Genomic DNA, 15,366 nt, shown 5'->3' with positions numbered 1-15,366 from the left:
TCCCTCGGAGGTCGGGGGTGGGGTCAGCAATGGCAGAGTTCCCAAGGTTGGTGGAAACTTAATCCTGTAAACTTATCCTCCTGCTTTTGTGTCAGCCTGGTAATCCCCTGGCACCAGAGCCTCTCCCATCTTGAGGCACGTTGGCTGAATGTTCACCTCAGAAAACAGGGCTGTGGCGCAACCGCAGGGGTTCCTGTGCATGTGCGGAGAGCTCTCCATTCCCAGTGGAGAACAGCAAGAGGGGCTCTTGGCTGGGCATCTCCCTCTGTGGTAGGTGCAAAGAGAGGCCGACCGACAGGTGCTCAGATGGGCAGCTTTGCCAAAACCGCTCTGTAGGGGAGACCCTTGAAGATGTGAGGGTCTCCAAGCAGAGGGAGGCTTCTCATCTTTTTCACCTTCCTGACCCCCCCCCCCACCTATCCACATTTCCTTCTGCACTGGCCCTGTGGGTTCGTGGCACCTCAGGCTTTTCTGCAGAAGCCTTGGTGAAAATTCTGGGCACCGCAGGCAGCTCAGCCTGCCTGGCATGCCTGACAGGGACATGGGTGGGAAGCTTTGCCAGCAGCCTTCAGACCATCTGGAGGGAGGGCCACCCATCCTCACTGGCTACTCACAGGCCAGGCCACTGAGAAATGTCCAGGAGAGTCCTTCCCTCTCTGCCTGGCGATTCTCCCAGGGACCAAGTTGGGTGCAGGTCTCCTGGCAGCGGCTTCTGTCCCAGGGAGAAAGTGTTATGCAAGCAGCTTATGGGGCTATCAGAGATCAAAAGCCACCCTATCTCCAACGCCCAGCCTGCCTTCGGAGCTGCCCTGAGGGATCCGGTTCTCCCAGGAGGGGACACGCCTTCCTCTTGCTCACTGTACCCAGGGCATAAAAGCAGGCACGGGAGGTGGCACCTTTGCCTGCTGGCTCGGTCTAAGCCTTTTCCCGGCCAGAGCAACAGGGTTCCAACCATGGAAGTAAGTGCAGCCACAGTTCTCCTCCTGGCTCTCTGCCTTTCCTGCCTGCTGCTGCTTCTCCGGGGAGGACGATGGGGCACCAAGGCACGGCTGCCCCCTGGACCTTGGCCCTTGCCCTTCATTGGCAACCTGCCGCATCTGGATGCCAAGAACATGATCAAGTCCCTGATGGAGGTAAGCTCAGCCTCTGACACAAATCCACGTGGGAGAAACTTTGGGGCAGCCTGGTGATGTACTTCTGTGGCCCTTGAAGGCGGCAGTTGTTGAGCCAAGGCCTCCAGGGACGGGGCTTCCCTCAGGAGGCACTGCCCAGTCCTCCTCCTCCTCCTCTGGTGTGTCCCCAGCTCAGCAGGCAGTATGGCTCGCTCTTCACCATCCACATGGGGTCCCGGCCGGTGGTGGTGCTGTGTGGGTACCAGACGGTAAAGGAGGCCCTGGTAGACCGAGGTGAGGAGTTCAGCGGCCGGGGAGACCTGCCGGTCCTGTTCCGATTCACTCAGGGGAACGGTGAGTCCAGCTGGCTGCAGAGCTTTCCTTGGGGTTCCCTTTGGCAGGAGAACGGGGGCTGGGGAGCCAGCGGGGCGGCCCCTCCCTCAGCTTCCCCCTGAGCGTGGCTGCCTCAGGGTGGGCAGGGAGAGCAGCTTGCAGGCTCCAAGCAGACCATGGCAGATCAGGCTCTGTCAGAATCCATTTATATCATATTCATAAATGTATGTTTAAAACATTATCCCATGGATTCTGCCATCTCCCGAGGAGGAAGGAACGAATGTGGATTCAGCCTTAGGCATTTCAAAGATTCAGAGAAGCCTTTTGAACTGGGGGAACAAAAGGGAGGGCTAGGATAGGTGGCATCTGGCTTGTGTCTCCTTTTGAAGGAAAAAAGCAATAACCATAAAATGCAAAGTTTCTTTTCCCAGGAAAGGGATGACACGTTGAACAGGGAACTTTTTATAAGGTTTCAATTTGTAGAACAATATTAGATCCTGTCTTGTATTCCCACAGCCAAGCATGTCATAGTAAAGATTTCTTTTTGGACTAGAATTGGCTCCAAGAGTTTTGTCTTCCTATGACGTGGTTTGGGGTGGGTCCTGACAGGCTCTTCCGTGTGAGCGATCCTTTCTCCAGTACCAAGGAGAGGGGTTCATCACTGTCCAGGGAGGGGCGGTCTGCCCTTGCTCGCTTGTGGACATCTGGTGCTAGCCAGCTGTCCAGCTGGTGGCCTTCAGGCTGTCCAGGAGAAGCTGCTCTGCTTCAACTGCGGGGGGCCTCTCCCGCCCTCGACTCCTCTGCCCCTCATCCAGGCATCGCCTTCTCCAACGGGGAAAAATGGAAGACCCTGAGGCGTTTCGCCATCCAAACCTTGCGGGACTTCGGGATGGGGAAGCGCAGCATCGAGGAGCGAATCCAGGAGGAGGCCCAGTGCCTGGTGAAGGAGTTCGCTGAGCGGACAGGTGTGCAGGGCTGCGGGGGGGGGAATGCGTAGACCGGCAGAGCTGTGCCTTTGTCCCCCCCAAGCGGGACTTCACCCCGGCAACTTCTTAGAAGAGCCCATGGTAATGCTGTAAAAAGGCTGATTGGCAAGGAGGGGCCTAGCAAAGCGCTCTGGAGGGGGGCCTGGGGGGAAATGAAGAGCAGGGTGAGAACAGACGGTTCACTTTAACAGAACAACTGCTGACTCACGTTTAAGTGAGCACTCCAAGCTCCCTCTCAGAATTGCTGCCTCCGAGACGGGTTTTGCCTAATCTGTCCTTGTGCCTTTGGTTTTTCCTACCTTGCTTTTCTCCACATCAAATTTCGTGACGTTGGATAGGGCCTATTGTTCAAATCTGTCAAGAACCTTCTGTATCTTACGCCTATCTTCTGGGGTGTTGGCTCTTCCTGCCAGTTTAATGTCGAAAGGAAATTTGATGTTCCCCTTCTACCCACTTGTCCTAATCCTTGATGAAGATACTGGAGAGTTCTGGGCTTAAGACAGAGCCTCGGGATACCCCACTGCCTACTTCCCTCCGTGTAGCTGCCGTTCCATTGAGTGCGCCTGGTCAGTCAGTCACGAATCCATCCGGTGGTGATGTTGTCCATCCCACATTTTTCTACCTTCACCACGGAGGGTTCTGCTCTGAGAGATTCAGGCTCCCCCTTTGGTCAATTCCTGCCTTCTCACTTTTGTGAAGCAGTACCAGCATGTGGTGGGGGGAGCTCCCTGGCCAGCCTTCCTCTCAGCCGCTCAAGGATTTTGCTTTTGGTGCAGCAGAGCCCTTTGACCCCACGTTCCTGCTTGGCTGCTCGGTCTCCAACGTCATCTGCTCCATAGTCTTCGGAGACCGATTTGACTACAAGGACCAGCATTTCCTGACATTCATTGGGCTGATCAATGACAACTTCCGCCTCTTCAGCTCCTCTTGTGCCCAGGTGAGCGGCTGCTTGGGGGGAGGCCAGGCAGCGCCAGACTCTTGGCAGACCAGCCTTGCAGGAAGAAGCAGCCCCCTCCGCTCCACGGCTCCCCTTTCCCGTCAGGCCCCTCCCATGGGGCTTGGCAGTCCTGGCGGCTTCTACTGCCTTCCTTCTGATATACTCAAGGTTTCATCTTCAGAGTACAAGCAGAAATCAGAGCCCTCGCACCTCTTCCCAGCCTTGGGCATCACTTTCATGGCATCATCCCAAAGGTACTTTGGCTTGAAAGAGGAGTCAGAGTCCATCTACATTAAAATTGAACACCCATTCCTCAACAGAAGGGGAGGGATACGACACCACCCATCTCTTGTTTACAACACAGTCCTTTCAGCAGTTCCAAAAAGGTTCCACACCCATTCCAAAAACGTTCCACACCCAGCCTTGGTGGAGCAGTGGGCTGATGCCTCCTTAAGTAACACCAGCTGCCTGCAATTAGCACAGGTTCGAGTCCCACCAGGCTCAAGGTTGACTCAGCCTTCCATCCTTCCGAGGTAGGTAAAATGAGGACCCAGATTGTTAGGGGCAATAAGCCGACTTTGTAAAAATGCCACTTGGGGGGGGGCAAAAGCCCTAATAAGCAGGCATATACATAGAATGAAGGCTACTGCTAAGCTTGTAAGCTGCCCTGAGTCTTCGGAGAAGGGTGGGATATAAATGGAATTAAAATTTAAAAAATAAAAAATTAAAACTTAGTGCAGGTTCGCGTCCCACCAGGCTCAAGGTTGACTCAGCCTTCCATCCTTCCGAGGTAGGTAAAATGAGGACCCAGATTGTTGGGGGCAATTAAGCTGACTTTGTAATAATACCGCTTGGGGGTGTGTGTGAAAGCCCTAATAAGCAGGCATATACATAGAATGAAGGCTACTGCTAAGCTTGTGAGCCGCCCTGAGTCTTCGGAGAAGGGCGGGATATAAATGGAATTAAAATAAAAATTTACACTCTGATTCAGGGACCCTGGGGGCACAGATGAGCCCCCAAGTGGCCCCAACAGAACCGATGAGAAGAAACATCTTCAAGAAAAAACAAGGTCCAGTTGCCTTTTGAAAAAGCACCTTTGGGATGATACCATGAAAGTGATGCACAAGAAAAGGCAACGTTTGGCTCAGGTCTTGATCTGGCCCTGGCCCTTGGTGGCCCATCTCAAAGGACGTTCAAGTTGAGAGGGAGACCCCGGCACCCCACTCTCTTATCCTCTCCAGGGTCAAGGGTTGAAGATGGGAGAGGCCCTCCTGTGTTTGCTGAGCTTCCTGAAGCCGCTGCCCTAACTGCCAGAGGGGAAGCTGGGGAGCTGCAGGAGAAGGGTGCGGTGGTGTGCGTGTGTGTCTTTGCCCCAGCTTCCCAATAGGGATTGGCCTGACTGCCTTCCACTCCCCACTCCCCCTTTGGCTGCCTCTATTTCACACCCCTGCTTGCTCCTTCTAGATGTACAACATTTTCCCCCACATCATGTATTACCTGCCCGGACCACACAACCAGATTTTTGCCAACTTTGAGAAGCTGCGGGCAATGGTGAAGGAGATGGCCAAGGCCCACCAGGCCAGCCTGGACCCCAGCTGCCCACGTGATTTTGTAGACTGTTTCCTCCTGAAGATGCAGCAGGTGAGAGTGGGCTTTGTAGTCCCTTGTGGGGGCTGCGGGGGCGTCCACGGGCGGAGGAGGGCAAGGTTGCTTTTGGTCAAATGCAGACTGGTGGCTACAGTAAGACTGCAATTTGAGGAAGGGGAGAGGCAGCGCTGTGTTCCTCTGCGCAAAATCTCCAAAGGCTGAACCTCCGGCTGAGCCGCGCACAGCCCCGCTGCAAAGGCCGGGGAGACTTTGGGCTGCCTTCGTCCTCTGGGAGGGAAGCGGCTTCTGTTCCGTCCGGTCCCTCCCTGAAGGGGAGGGGGAGGGCAAAGAGGAGGCACTCTCTTCCTGAGCCACGCCTGCCTCTCCCCCCAAGCAATGGCAGCCCAGGGGCAAACCTCCCATGCAGGGAATCGGCTCTTTCAACTGCAGGATCTGAACCTTCAGGGTGTGGAGGAAAAATCCCTTCCACTCTCGGTGACAGGGGAGCCCCTCCCTGCACAAGGAGTGCCTGGCCCAGCAAGGGGAGGCGGCGCCCCTGGTGGCCACACACACTCACGCCTGGGCATCCCTGCCTCCGCAGGAGAAGGAAGACCCTCACAGCTTCTTCCACACCGACACTTTGATCATGACCACCCACAACCTCTTCTTTGCGGGCACCGAGACCATCAGCACTACCCTCCGCTACGCCCTCCTCATCCTCATGAAGTTCCCCGAAATAGCAGGTGAGGCCGAGGGCAGGCTCCCCCTAGGTGTCCAGGGGCCATCCCCGTGCCTGGCATCTGAGCACCCGAGGCAGGCGAAGGTGGCCCTGGCCCATCGCCCCTCTCCAAGGCCGGATCTGCCCAGCTGGCACCGCTTGGGAAAACGGGGCAGAGAAGAGGGGCGCGGGTGGGGAGCCCGGGAGATGGAGCACTATGGAGTTGGAGGGATGGATCAGGGCCCGCTCGGCCCTCAGAGCAGCCGGTGGGGGGCTCCCTCCCCTCCTCGCCCCTTTGTCTGCAGCCAAGGTGCAGGAGGAGATCGCGAAGGTCATTGGCTCAGAGCGCCAGCCCTCCACTGCGGACCGGGCAAGCATGCCCTACACGGATGCCGTGATCCATGAGGTCCAGAGGTTCGCCGACATCATCCCCATGGGCATCCCCCATGCCCTGACCAAGGATGCCCATTTCCGGGGCTTCTTCCTTCCAGAGGTGCGTGAGGGTAGCAGGGCCCCGGAGAGTGTGCTGTGGGGTCTGGGCTGGAAGAGGGCTGATCCAGGCCTGGTTCGCCCTTCAGAGCCTGCTCAGCCTGGCTGTGCTTCTCCCTTGGCAGTCATGGCAGCTGCTTTCCCTTAGAAGTGGGTCTGCCAGGGTTGCGTTGTCCTGTCCGCAGGGCAGAGGAGGGCAGTGAGTTGGGTGGCATCGGCACAACCGTCTGGTTTCACACCTGTCTCTTTTACACTAATGGTGCCAACAGAGGTGGTTGATTGATGGATGGAGGCAAATGTTATTTGTGCCTGCATGCTGTTGTTGTGTTTCTTTGTTGGATTGCTTTAAATGATTTTTATTTTCTAATCATATTGTGTGTGTTTTTTTAAAAAAATTCTTGTTTGCCACCCAGAGTTCCTTTTGGTAAATCGGTGGCAATATTAATTAAGTCAACAAAAAATATCGGCAGAGCCAGTTTGGTGTAGCAATTTAGACACTGGCTAGAAACTGGGAGAGCTGAGTTCTAATTCTACCTTGGGAATGAAGCCAGCTGGGCGACCTTGAGCCATTCACTTTCTCCCAGCCCTAGGAAGGAGGCAATGGCAAACCACTTTTGAAAACCATGCCAAGAAAATTGAAGGGGCTTTCCTGATCAAAGGACAAAAATAATATTCGGTTAATTTTTGTTTAATACTCATTTAAACAAATATCTGTAGCTTTAATTGTAAGTCAAGCACTCCTGCCAGGGAACTGCCCATTTCCTGAGTTGTGTCTCAGGGTAGAAAGGGGCAAAGGTCTCCACTGCTGTGCAGTTTCTCAGTTTAGCCATTTTCGAAACAGGTGTGCAAAATTTTATGTTCATTTTCACACGTATTTCCTCTAAGTTAATGTAAGAATGACTTTCCTATTTACACATTTTTCAATGATTCTTTCCCCTGCCTTGTGCCTAATACATTTTGGACAGTCTTTCTGCATATATGTGCATTTTCCCAGGATATGCATTGTATACACAGCAAACTTTGCTGTGACATTGGCTGGGTGCCCTTTCAACAGGTCCCTGTGTTCTTCTTCTACAACCTGCTGCAAAACCACGAAACCATGAACCAAGTGGGGACCTTCCATCTGTCCCCGTGTTTCTCGGTTGCGGAGGACGAGCAAAGGGAGGTCTTTCAGAGGGGGGAGGATTAAATAGGATGATGCAGGAGTAGGAAGGCCAGCTAAGGCAGACAGAGACGGTCCCGGCTCCGCTCGTTTGCTTCCCTTCCTCCCTTCTCAACAGGGCACCAACATTCTGCCCTTCTTCCACTCCGTGCACCAAGATGCCACCCAGTTCAAGAACCCAGAGATGTTTGACCCCGGGCACTTCCTGGACGAGGAGGGGGCCTTCCGCCGCTCCAACGCCTTCATGCCCTTCTCCACTGGTGAGTGAAGGGGAGGGGGCGGCTCAAAGGCCGTCCAGGACCCCGGGGGGCAGGGCAGGCGTGGCTTTCCCGGCGAGGGGCGAGCGGGGCGGCTGGCTTGGCGTCGCCCCCTTCCCTCGGGAGAGCAGCGGCCGCCCTTTGCAGCCGGGAGCTCAGCGGCCTCCCCCCCCTCCTTCGGCCCTGCAGGGAAGCGGCTGTGCCTGGGCGAAGCCTTGGCGCGCATGGAGCTTTTCCTCTACCTGACCGCCCTCCTGCAGCGCTTCTCCTTCCAGCCCAGCTGCCCCCGCGAGCAGCTCGACCTCTCACCCATGATGAGCGGCATCGGGAACGTGCCGCGCCCCTACTCCTGCCGCCCGCTGCCCCGCTGATGCCGCCGCCGCCGCCGCCGCCGGTCCTGGACCAGCCCACCCTCCCGAGCCGAGCCGAGCCGGAGCATCTGGGCGGCGGGAGAACCGCTCGGCTCGCGGACTCCTCGCGCGCCGCTTCCCGCTTCCCCTCTCTTTCGGCGGGGAGGCTCCGTCGCGCGGACGTCGGGCATCGGCAGGTCGGGGGGGCCCGCTCAATTTTCTGAGCGCGGTTCGAATGCTGCGACCGGACAGAGGCCGCCGGCAGGGGCGCGGAGCCCCGAAGTGCCGGCCGGCCCTCTTCCCTTCGCGAGCTTCTTTTCGGGGAGGGCAGCGCCGCCCCGTCTTCTCCGGGGAGCCCCGAATTGCTCGCGCAGGCCCCGCCCGCCGCCTCGGGAGGATCTGCCGGTTCTCCTGCCCTTAGCCGGATTCGAGGCTGTGGCTTTCGGGGCTGCGGAGCCGGCGAGCCGCGTGCGCAAAAGCCCCGTTCAGCACTTGGCGCTCTCACCTGAGGGAGCCCCGGCCGGCCTTGTTTCCCCCCGGAACGGTTCCAGGAGGCAGCAAAGGCAAACAGGAAGGACGCCCCCCCCCCCGTAAGTCATGCAATAAAAGGCTGGGGACGTTTCTGCTGAGTTGTATTAATCCACACCCTTCCCCCCCATCCCTCCATCTAATAGGGCACTTGAGAACCCTTCACGCCTATTATGGGATGGAATTTTTCAGGCCCTGTGGGTGAGGCTGAAATGTGATAATTTCTCAGAGGGACAAAAAGAAATAAGTAACGTTATTATGCAAAAGTTAAATTGCACAATACGAAATGTTTTCAGAGTTTACTTCGAAGTCACCGAAGGGACATTGCCAGATTTTTATGTTAAAACACTAACAGGTGTTTCCCAGTCGAGGGGCCTGGAATAATCCTGCTTTTGTAGAGCTTCTTCTGCTCTGCTAATCAATTTCAGCAAGTTTTTATCTTTCAGAATTGTTTCTAATCTGTTTTGAGGGTCTTCGGGGATTGGAATGTGGGATACAAATATTCTGAATAAAATGCCGAACAAGCAAGCAAGAGTAGATCCCTTCTGCATTCGGAACCAGGGATGGTAATCTGGGCGGGATTTGCACACCCGTGTGACCAAAACCTCCCTTTCTCCAGGCTCTCGTGACTTCCAGCCAGCAAGATTTGGGGTTCGGGAAGGCAGGAATGGCACACTCTGGAGTAGCAGCGTGATAGAAACCCATCCAACGGGGGGGGGGGGGGCAGAGGGGATCCCTTTGAAAACCATCAGCTTTCCTTTGGTGGCTGTGAGAAGCAGCGACCCACTGAGGAATCAGCTCTGGCAGCTGAGCCATCCTCCCCTCTGGCTGGCTGGGACAGACGCTGCGCAGATTGGCCTGTCTTCCTATGGGGCACCCGGATGTACTTCTCCACCCCCCCCAGTCCTCTTTCTGAAAGCCCCCCCCAAGTGGCTTCTCCCTCTGCCAGTCGGGCAACCAGCCTGCTCACTCAGCATCGCCACCCCTGGCGCTCCCTCGGCAAGTTTGGCATAAAGTGAGGGGGCTTTCGGTAAGGAAACCAGAGCCAGCGCTTCCTAATGCGGACCTCCTCAGCCTTGCCAAGACCCCTTCGCAGCACCCAGCTCAGTCCTTGGCGTCTCCAGGGCAGAGGGGTGGCGCCCCTGAGGCTCATGCTCTGAGGCCCTCCTCTCTGGCACTAGGCAAGGTCTGCCGGTGCCAGACGCAGCCCAGGGCATCCCCTGGCACCAGGGCAAGTGTCTCCAGAGGAAGCCCCGCCGGGGAGGCAGGCAGGTGCAGGGACTGGCTTGACTGGGAAGGCTGGGAGCACTGGGGTGAGAGGAAAGCGAGGCAGCGTCACAAGGGAGGGGTTGGGGGGGTCCACCTGAGGGGGGGCAGGGACCCCCAATGGGCATCTGGACTGGGAGGTGAGCAGCCCAGAGCAGCTGGGCCCCCCAGGGGAGCCGGCCTTTCATTGGGGAAGGAGGCAGAACTGGTAAGGCCGAGGGATGCTGCCCAGACCGGCGGACTCGGGGGTGATGTCGATGTCCGTGGGGTTCACCAGGGCTTTCAGCCGGAAATTCTGCAAGATGGTGGTGAGGAAGAGGAAGAGCTCCATGTTGGCCAGGCCTTCGCCCAGGCACACCCGCTTGCCTATGTGGAGAGAAGACCTCCTTGGTGCCTCTGCCAGCGGGGGGGGGGGAAGGAGGAGGCCCAGCCTGGCACCCCCCCCAAAGTCTGCTTTTCCCAGAACTCCTTCCTGCCGATCCTGCCCAACTGGCTGAACGCGATGAGCTCTGCAGCTCCTTTAATTGCCTCAAGCCACTCCTGGGAAGACGCCAGGAAGCAGGTGACCAAGCGGTCCTCCTGTGCCAGCCTGACCACCTCCCTGCCTGCCTTTTGTGCCAGAGGATCCGAGGAGGCTCTTAGCCTCTCCTGCCCCAGCGGCAGATGAGGCCTCTTGGCACCAAGGGTGGCCGAGGGGTCCCCAGGGCGACCCCTCACCTCTTCCCCTTACCTGCTGAGAAAGCCATAAAGGCCTCCCTCTTCCTGAACCGCCCGGCCTCGTCCAGGAAGTGAGTCGGGTCGAAGGTGTCGGGGTTCTCGAACTGTGTGGGGTCAAACTGAGACGTGCAGAGCAAGGGGATGACGTTGAGGTCCTGGGATGGGGGGGAAGGCGGAGTTGGACAGCCTCGGTGAGCAGAGGGCGGGCCGGGGGTGATGCCAGACTCCCCTAAGCCCAGTGCTCCCCTACTGAGCGGAGAAGGCAGTCCCCGTAGGCACGGGCAGAGTGCTTTCTGCTCAGGGCATCCTCCTGACTGCCTCGCCACTTGGACTTGGAGAGAAGACGGAGGCGGTTCTCCTTTGGGGAAGTGGCCCAGGCCGATTGTGGCAGAGGCTGCTGCTGCTGGGCCCCACCCCATCTCCCTGCCCCACACGCCCCACTTCGCCAACCTTGGGGAGATGGTATCCCCGGAATTGGGTGTCTCTCGTGACTGTATGGGGCACCCCCATCGGGACGATGTCGGCGTAGCGCTGGATCTCATGAATGACCGCGTCCGTGTAGGGCATCTGACTCCGGTCGTCCATGCAGGGGCCACGGTTGCCCCCAATGACCCGGTCGATCTCTTCATGCAGCTTCTCTGCCAGAAAAGCAGCAGAGTCACCCTGAAAGCCATGGCAAGTGGGGGGGGCACCCGAGGTCCCCACTGGCAGCGGGGGGGGGGGAAGAGGAATTCAAAGGGTGCTGCCTGTCCTGCTGCGTGGATTCTGCGCCCCCAACGGTCCTTTCCCTCCGAGACTCCCACGTGCTCAGGTGCAGCAGGGCCCCCCCTTTCCCCCGTACCTTCCCCCAGTTTACCTTCCACCTCAGGGTGCCTCAGGAGGATGCGCAGCCCGTAGCGCAGGGTGGAGCTGACCGTCTCGGTGCCGGCAAAGAAGAGGTTGACGGTGGTCTTCAACATCGTGTCCTCGTTGAAGTGAGAATTGGGATTGTTCTTTTCCTGCAAGGCGGAATTGCTGGTTTGGTTCTTCAAACATGGCTGCAAAGAGGCTTCTCGCCCGTTGAGAAATGGAGGCCGAGAGATCTTGCTTGGAGGCTTCAGAAATCGGAGCCTCCCCCACCCGTTGGCCCTTTTCGAGCAGGGCCCGGGAAGCGAAGGCTCAGCCTGGCTCTCCCGCAACAGAGCTGCTGTCCCTCAGGCCCAAGCAGAGCCAGCGCGGCTGCACGGCCCTGGTGCGAGACCCTGGGGAGGGTGCGGCAACCGTCGTGGCCTCCTCCAAGGGATCCTGGGAATGGGAGTCTGGGAAAAAGCCCCTTCCCCCATCGGCAGGGCCGGGCAGGGGCCACAGCGCTGGGCCGGAGGTGGATACCTGCTGGATTCTGATGAGGAAGCAGTCAATAAAATCCCGCGGGGAGTTGGGGTCCAGGGTCTGCCTGTTCATCTCCAGTCGCTCGCCCACAAACTTTGCCAGCTTCAGGTAATTAGTGTAGATTCTCTGGTGGGGTCCTGGGACCCACCTCATGATGTTTGGGAAGACGAAAAGCAGCTGAAGGAGAAGGGCGAAACTCTGCTTTGAAGGGGGTCCTGGCCGGCCGGAGCCCACCTGCTCTCTGCCCAACCCAGCCCCTCCACCCAGATGCCCCTGAGCCATGGAGGGAGCCCTCAGGGACCGAGGGACTCGTTTTGCAGGTCACAACCCCACCCCCCTGCGTTACGAGGTGGGGAAGAGGGACCCCAGAGACTGGCCTGGGTGGTCTTCTCTGGTCCCCTCTAGTTCTGGGGTGGGCCATCAGCCACCAACTACAACCTTTTCCTCGGTTGACAGGGCAGGGGGTGGGGATGGGGTTAGGGGTCAATAAAACCTCCACACCACAGCACAGAAACAAGAGCCAAAGCGCCAGGCCCTCTCACAGGCCAGCTGCTCTGGGGGTGGCAGCGAGTGGTCAGCTGAAGATCCCATGCTCAGCCTTTAGTCTTGCATCAGCCCGGTCCTTTTTGTCCCTTGGACCTGTGGCCCTTGGCCTCCTTTGGACGTTCCCCAGAAGAGTGTTCTCTGGCTCATTGTCCCCTCCCTCTCCTTCTCTCTCTCTCTCTCACGTTGGCCTTCAGCTCCACTGCCCTTTTGCTCTGCCTAAGCTGCTCCCTGGCACCAGACAAGGCTCAGGTGGCAACTTCAATATTGCACGTCCCTTTGAAGGGGGGAGGGGGTTGAGAGTGGACGGATTGGGTGACCTCTCTCACAACTTCCTCCATTCTCATTCTCCCTCTCTCTCTCTCTCTCTCTGGATGGCGGCCCCCTCCATTAAGGATTTTCAGCTGGGCGGAGGGCTCCCTGAAGATGTGGGTCTGGACTTGTTCTTGCTCTTTGCCCTCCTCGGATTGCCCCAACTATGCTTGGCCACCCCTGGCATATGTGGGAGGACAGTGATGGGAGGAGAGCCTGGAAACTTCCACTGGACTGGCACAGAGCGGCTAAATTATTAACCACTACCAGCTGCCTCGTCTGTACAAAATGAAATCTGCTTTCCTTCCCAAAGTGGTCTGGCCAAGCGGCCTCTGCCCGGTCCCTTCGGCCGCTCAGCAGATGCAGGTGAGAACCAGCCCGTCCCACATCACGACAGCCAACCCTAAACTGGCTGAAGGACCTGAGTTCACAAGACATGAAATAAACCAGGGCAAAAGTGGAAAAGCACAGCAGGTGGCATAAATACAGACTTGAGGTACTTCATGGAAATTCATGGGTTTTGGGCCCCATGAAGAGTCTACGTGGGCTTGGCCACATCTGGGCTTTCCTTCTGGGGCACCTGGGAAAGCCAGTCGCTTCCTCCCGATCAGACCCACCTGTCCCCAGGTGGAGCTCATGAGTTTCCAGTTGCTGTTGATCAGGTCGAGCAAGGTGAGGAAGCTCTGATCTGTGTATTCAAACCGTTCTCCAAAGACGAGGGAACAGATGATGTTGGAGCCCGAGCAACTCAGGAGGAAGGTGGGGTCAAAGGGTTGGCCTGCGAGCAAGTGGGGCAGTGGTGAGACAGGGAGTATGGAATAACATTCCTCCGCTCCCCACCCACATGGGGATTGCTTCACGCATATAGCATTTCTCTGGCACAATTCAAAAAAGTTGAGTTAAATCAGGTAATTGAATAATTAAATGAAATAACCTGGCATAACTGAAATCTCTGCCCAGCAGTCTTGCCAAGCTGCTCCGTGCCAGGTTTGGTGCCTGGTGCCTCCAGAATTCCCGGAGGGCATGAGATGAAGGAACGCCCAGCACACCTGGAGGAGCACAGCCTGAGAATGAGGCTGCACCTCTGCTGCAAAGCACCTCCGGCCTCTTCGGGAAAGGAATTCTTGGAAAACCAGGCACTTTATGTTCAGAAAAGTCCTGGAGATCTTCCAGAGAGAAGGAATTGGAAGGGAGCCACCCGCTCCAATGGAACAAGCACATTTTCATCCAGAGAGGATCGTAGCCTCTTTTAAAGTTGGGATCCAGCAGGTGGGATTCTTCTGGCCCCAAAGGAAGGGAAGACGCCTTTGGCGCCTGAATGGATGTGCTGTGTTCAGCTGCTGCTATAAAACACCAGGGAACCAATCAAGGCAGCCTGCCCTGCCTTCTCCTTATAAGTACCTTGGGTTTTGCGGAACTCGGCCACCAGGAACTGGGCCTCCTCCTTGATCCGCTGCTCCATGGTCCGCTTCCCCATCCCAAAATTCTTCAGGGTCGAGATGGCAAACCTGCGCAGCTGCCTCCAGCGCTCCCCTGTCCCGTACACGATCCCTGGGGATGAAAGGGGGGGGGGACAGGAGAACATACCTGGGACCAGGTCAGAGTCCAGCTCCCCCCCCAAAAAAATATTTGTCCTTTCCAGAAAGCCCACCGGCTCCCCACCATAGAAGCTCTTTCCAGCCCAGAGCCTGGCAGCCCAGGAGAATCAGAAACAAGATTTTTTAGAAAGCCCCTTATTGTGAGACTTCTTTGGGCTTATTTGGGCTACGATTCACTCCCCCCCCCCACTAGCTCTTTTAAAAGTCAAAATTCAGCTCAAAATACATTTAATCGAGTGAGGAGAGTCTCGTCACATTGCTCTCCAGCCACTCCAAATCCCAGGGCCTGGACAGCTGCTTCCTCCCCCTTGCTGAATCTCACCGTTTCCTTTGCTCCACATCTGGACCGCCGGGAAGTCCCCCCGGCCACTGAACTCCTCGGCTTTGTCAACCAGCGCCTCCTTTAGCACTTGGTACCCCGAAAGGACCACACAGGGGCGAGAGCCCAGATAGAAGGTGTACAAGGGGCCGTAGGTCTTGCTGAGCTGGGAGAAGAAGAAGGAGGAGGAGGAAGAGGAGGAGGAGGAGGAGGAGAAGAAGGAGGAGGAGGAGGAGAAGGAGAAGGAGGAGGAGGAGGAGAAGGAGAAGGAGAAGGAGAAGAAGAAGAAGAAGAAGAAGAAGAAGAAGAAGAAGAAGAAGAAGAAGAAGAAGAAGAAGAAGAAGAAGAAGAAGAAGAAGAAGAAGAAGAAGAAGACGACCGGTCAGGGCAGGCCTCCTTCTCGGGGGTGGGGGAAGGGGTCCCTTAGCAGGGGACGAGACCCATCAACTCAGCAGGGATTTTGGCTTTCAGAGCTTCTCTTTCTCCACTGGAAGAGGCGGGGGTTCCCAGGCAGGGCCGGGGGCAGGCAGGAGTGCTTTATTGTACCTCTGTTGTTACAGTTTATTGTGTAGGGATTTTGACTGACCTACAAGAGGTTGCCTGGAAGTGTCAGGCAAGGCAACCAGACCCACAAGTGAAGGGTGGAAGCCCTCTGCTCCTTTACGGCATTCTGCCCATAGTACAAGAGTCTCCCCAGACTGCACAGCTTCTCTGGGGAACAGAATTGTTGTCCCAATTTAGATGGGGTGTGTGTGTCAGTCCTGAGACTCAAGGCTACCTCCCT

The 15,366-nt window shown here is 56.9% G+C and overlaps 2 protein-coding genes across 7 annotated transcripts in view; one reads left to right on the top strand and one right to left on the bottom strand.

The window, feature by feature from the left end:
• Nucleotides 1–410: 410 nt before the first annotated feature.
• LOC310644355 (cytochrome P450 2F2-like) lies at nucleotides 411–8,987 on the top strand. 6 transcript variants are annotated; one of them, XM_083369243.1, is made up of 9 exons: nucleotides 531–1,133; nucleotides 1,304–1,466; nucleotides 2,261–2,410; nucleotides 3,208–3,368; nucleotides 4,833–5,009; nucleotides 5,557–5,698; nucleotides 5,979–6,166; nucleotides 7,443–7,584; nucleotides 7,771–8,987. In XM_083369243.1, the coding sequence occupies exons 1-9, from the start codon at nucleotides 633–635 to the stop codon at nucleotides 7,950–7,952; spliced, it is 1,806 nt and encodes a 601-aa protein (XP_083225369.1). In that variant the 5' UTR covers nucleotides 531–632; the 3' UTR covers nucleotides 7,953–8,987. The 6 variants fall into 6 exon arrangements, 4 of the variants coding, with proteins under 4 accessions (XP_083225371.1, XP_083225369.1, XP_083225370.1 ...); XM_083369244.1 differs by having other exon boundaries at nucleotides 532–1,133; nucleotides 3,211–3,368; XM_083369246.1 differs by having other exon boundaries at nucleotides 996–1,133; nucleotides 1,309–1,466.
• A 922-nt stretch (nucleotides 8,988–9,909) lies between these two features.
• Nucleotides 9,910–15,366, bottom strand: part of LOC310644360 (uncharacterized protein) — a gene marked incomplete at both ends in the record, with an annotated part of 56,302 nt that continues 50,845 nt past the window's right edge. The window contains 8 exons of the mRNA XM_083369251.1: nucleotides 9,910–10,091; nucleotides 10,456–10,597; nucleotides 10,893–11,080; nucleotides 11,299–11,440; nucleotides 11,811–11,987; nucleotides 13,283–13,443; nucleotides 14,067–14,216; nucleotides 14,586–14,748. Of these exons, the coding sequence (XP_083225377.1) occupies nucleotides 9,910–10,091; nucleotides 10,456–10,597; nucleotides 10,893–11,080; nucleotides 11,299–11,440; nucleotides 11,811–11,987; nucleotides 13,283–13,443; nucleotides 14,067–14,216; nucleotides 14,586–14,748 (1,305 nt within the window). The remainder of the gene's footprint in view (nucleotides 10,092–10,455; nucleotides 10,598–10,892; nucleotides 11,081–11,298; nucleotides 11,441–11,810; nucleotides 11,988–13,282; nucleotides 13,444–14,066; nucleotides 14,217–14,585; nucleotides 14,749–15,366) is intronic.

This window comes from Vipera ursinii (assembly GCF_947247035.1).
Source record: "Vipera ursinii genome assembly, chromosome: 9".
NCBI classification, from domain to species: Eukaryota; Metazoa; Chordata; class Lepidosauria; order Squamata; family Viperidae; genus Vipera; species Vipera ursinii.
The sequence above is the reverse complement of the archived record's forward strand: the minus strand, read 5'-3'. Positions and strand labels throughout refer to the sequence as shown.

Bases quoted from the DNA above. Each gene is read 5' to 3' on its own strand.
- LOC310644355 (XM_083369243.1), top strand. From the start codon at position 633: ATGTCCAGGAGAGTCCTTCCCTCTCTGCCTGGCGATTCTCCCAGGGAC. The intron at 5,010-5,556 runs GTGAGAGTGGGC...CTGCCTCCGCAG, and splicing joins TCCTCCTGAAGATGCAGCAG to GAGAAGGAAGACCCTCACAG. The intron at 5,699-5,978 runs GTGAGGCCGAGG...CTTTGTCTGCAG, and splicing joins GAAGTTCCCCGAAATAGCAG to CCAAGGTGCAGGAGGAGATC.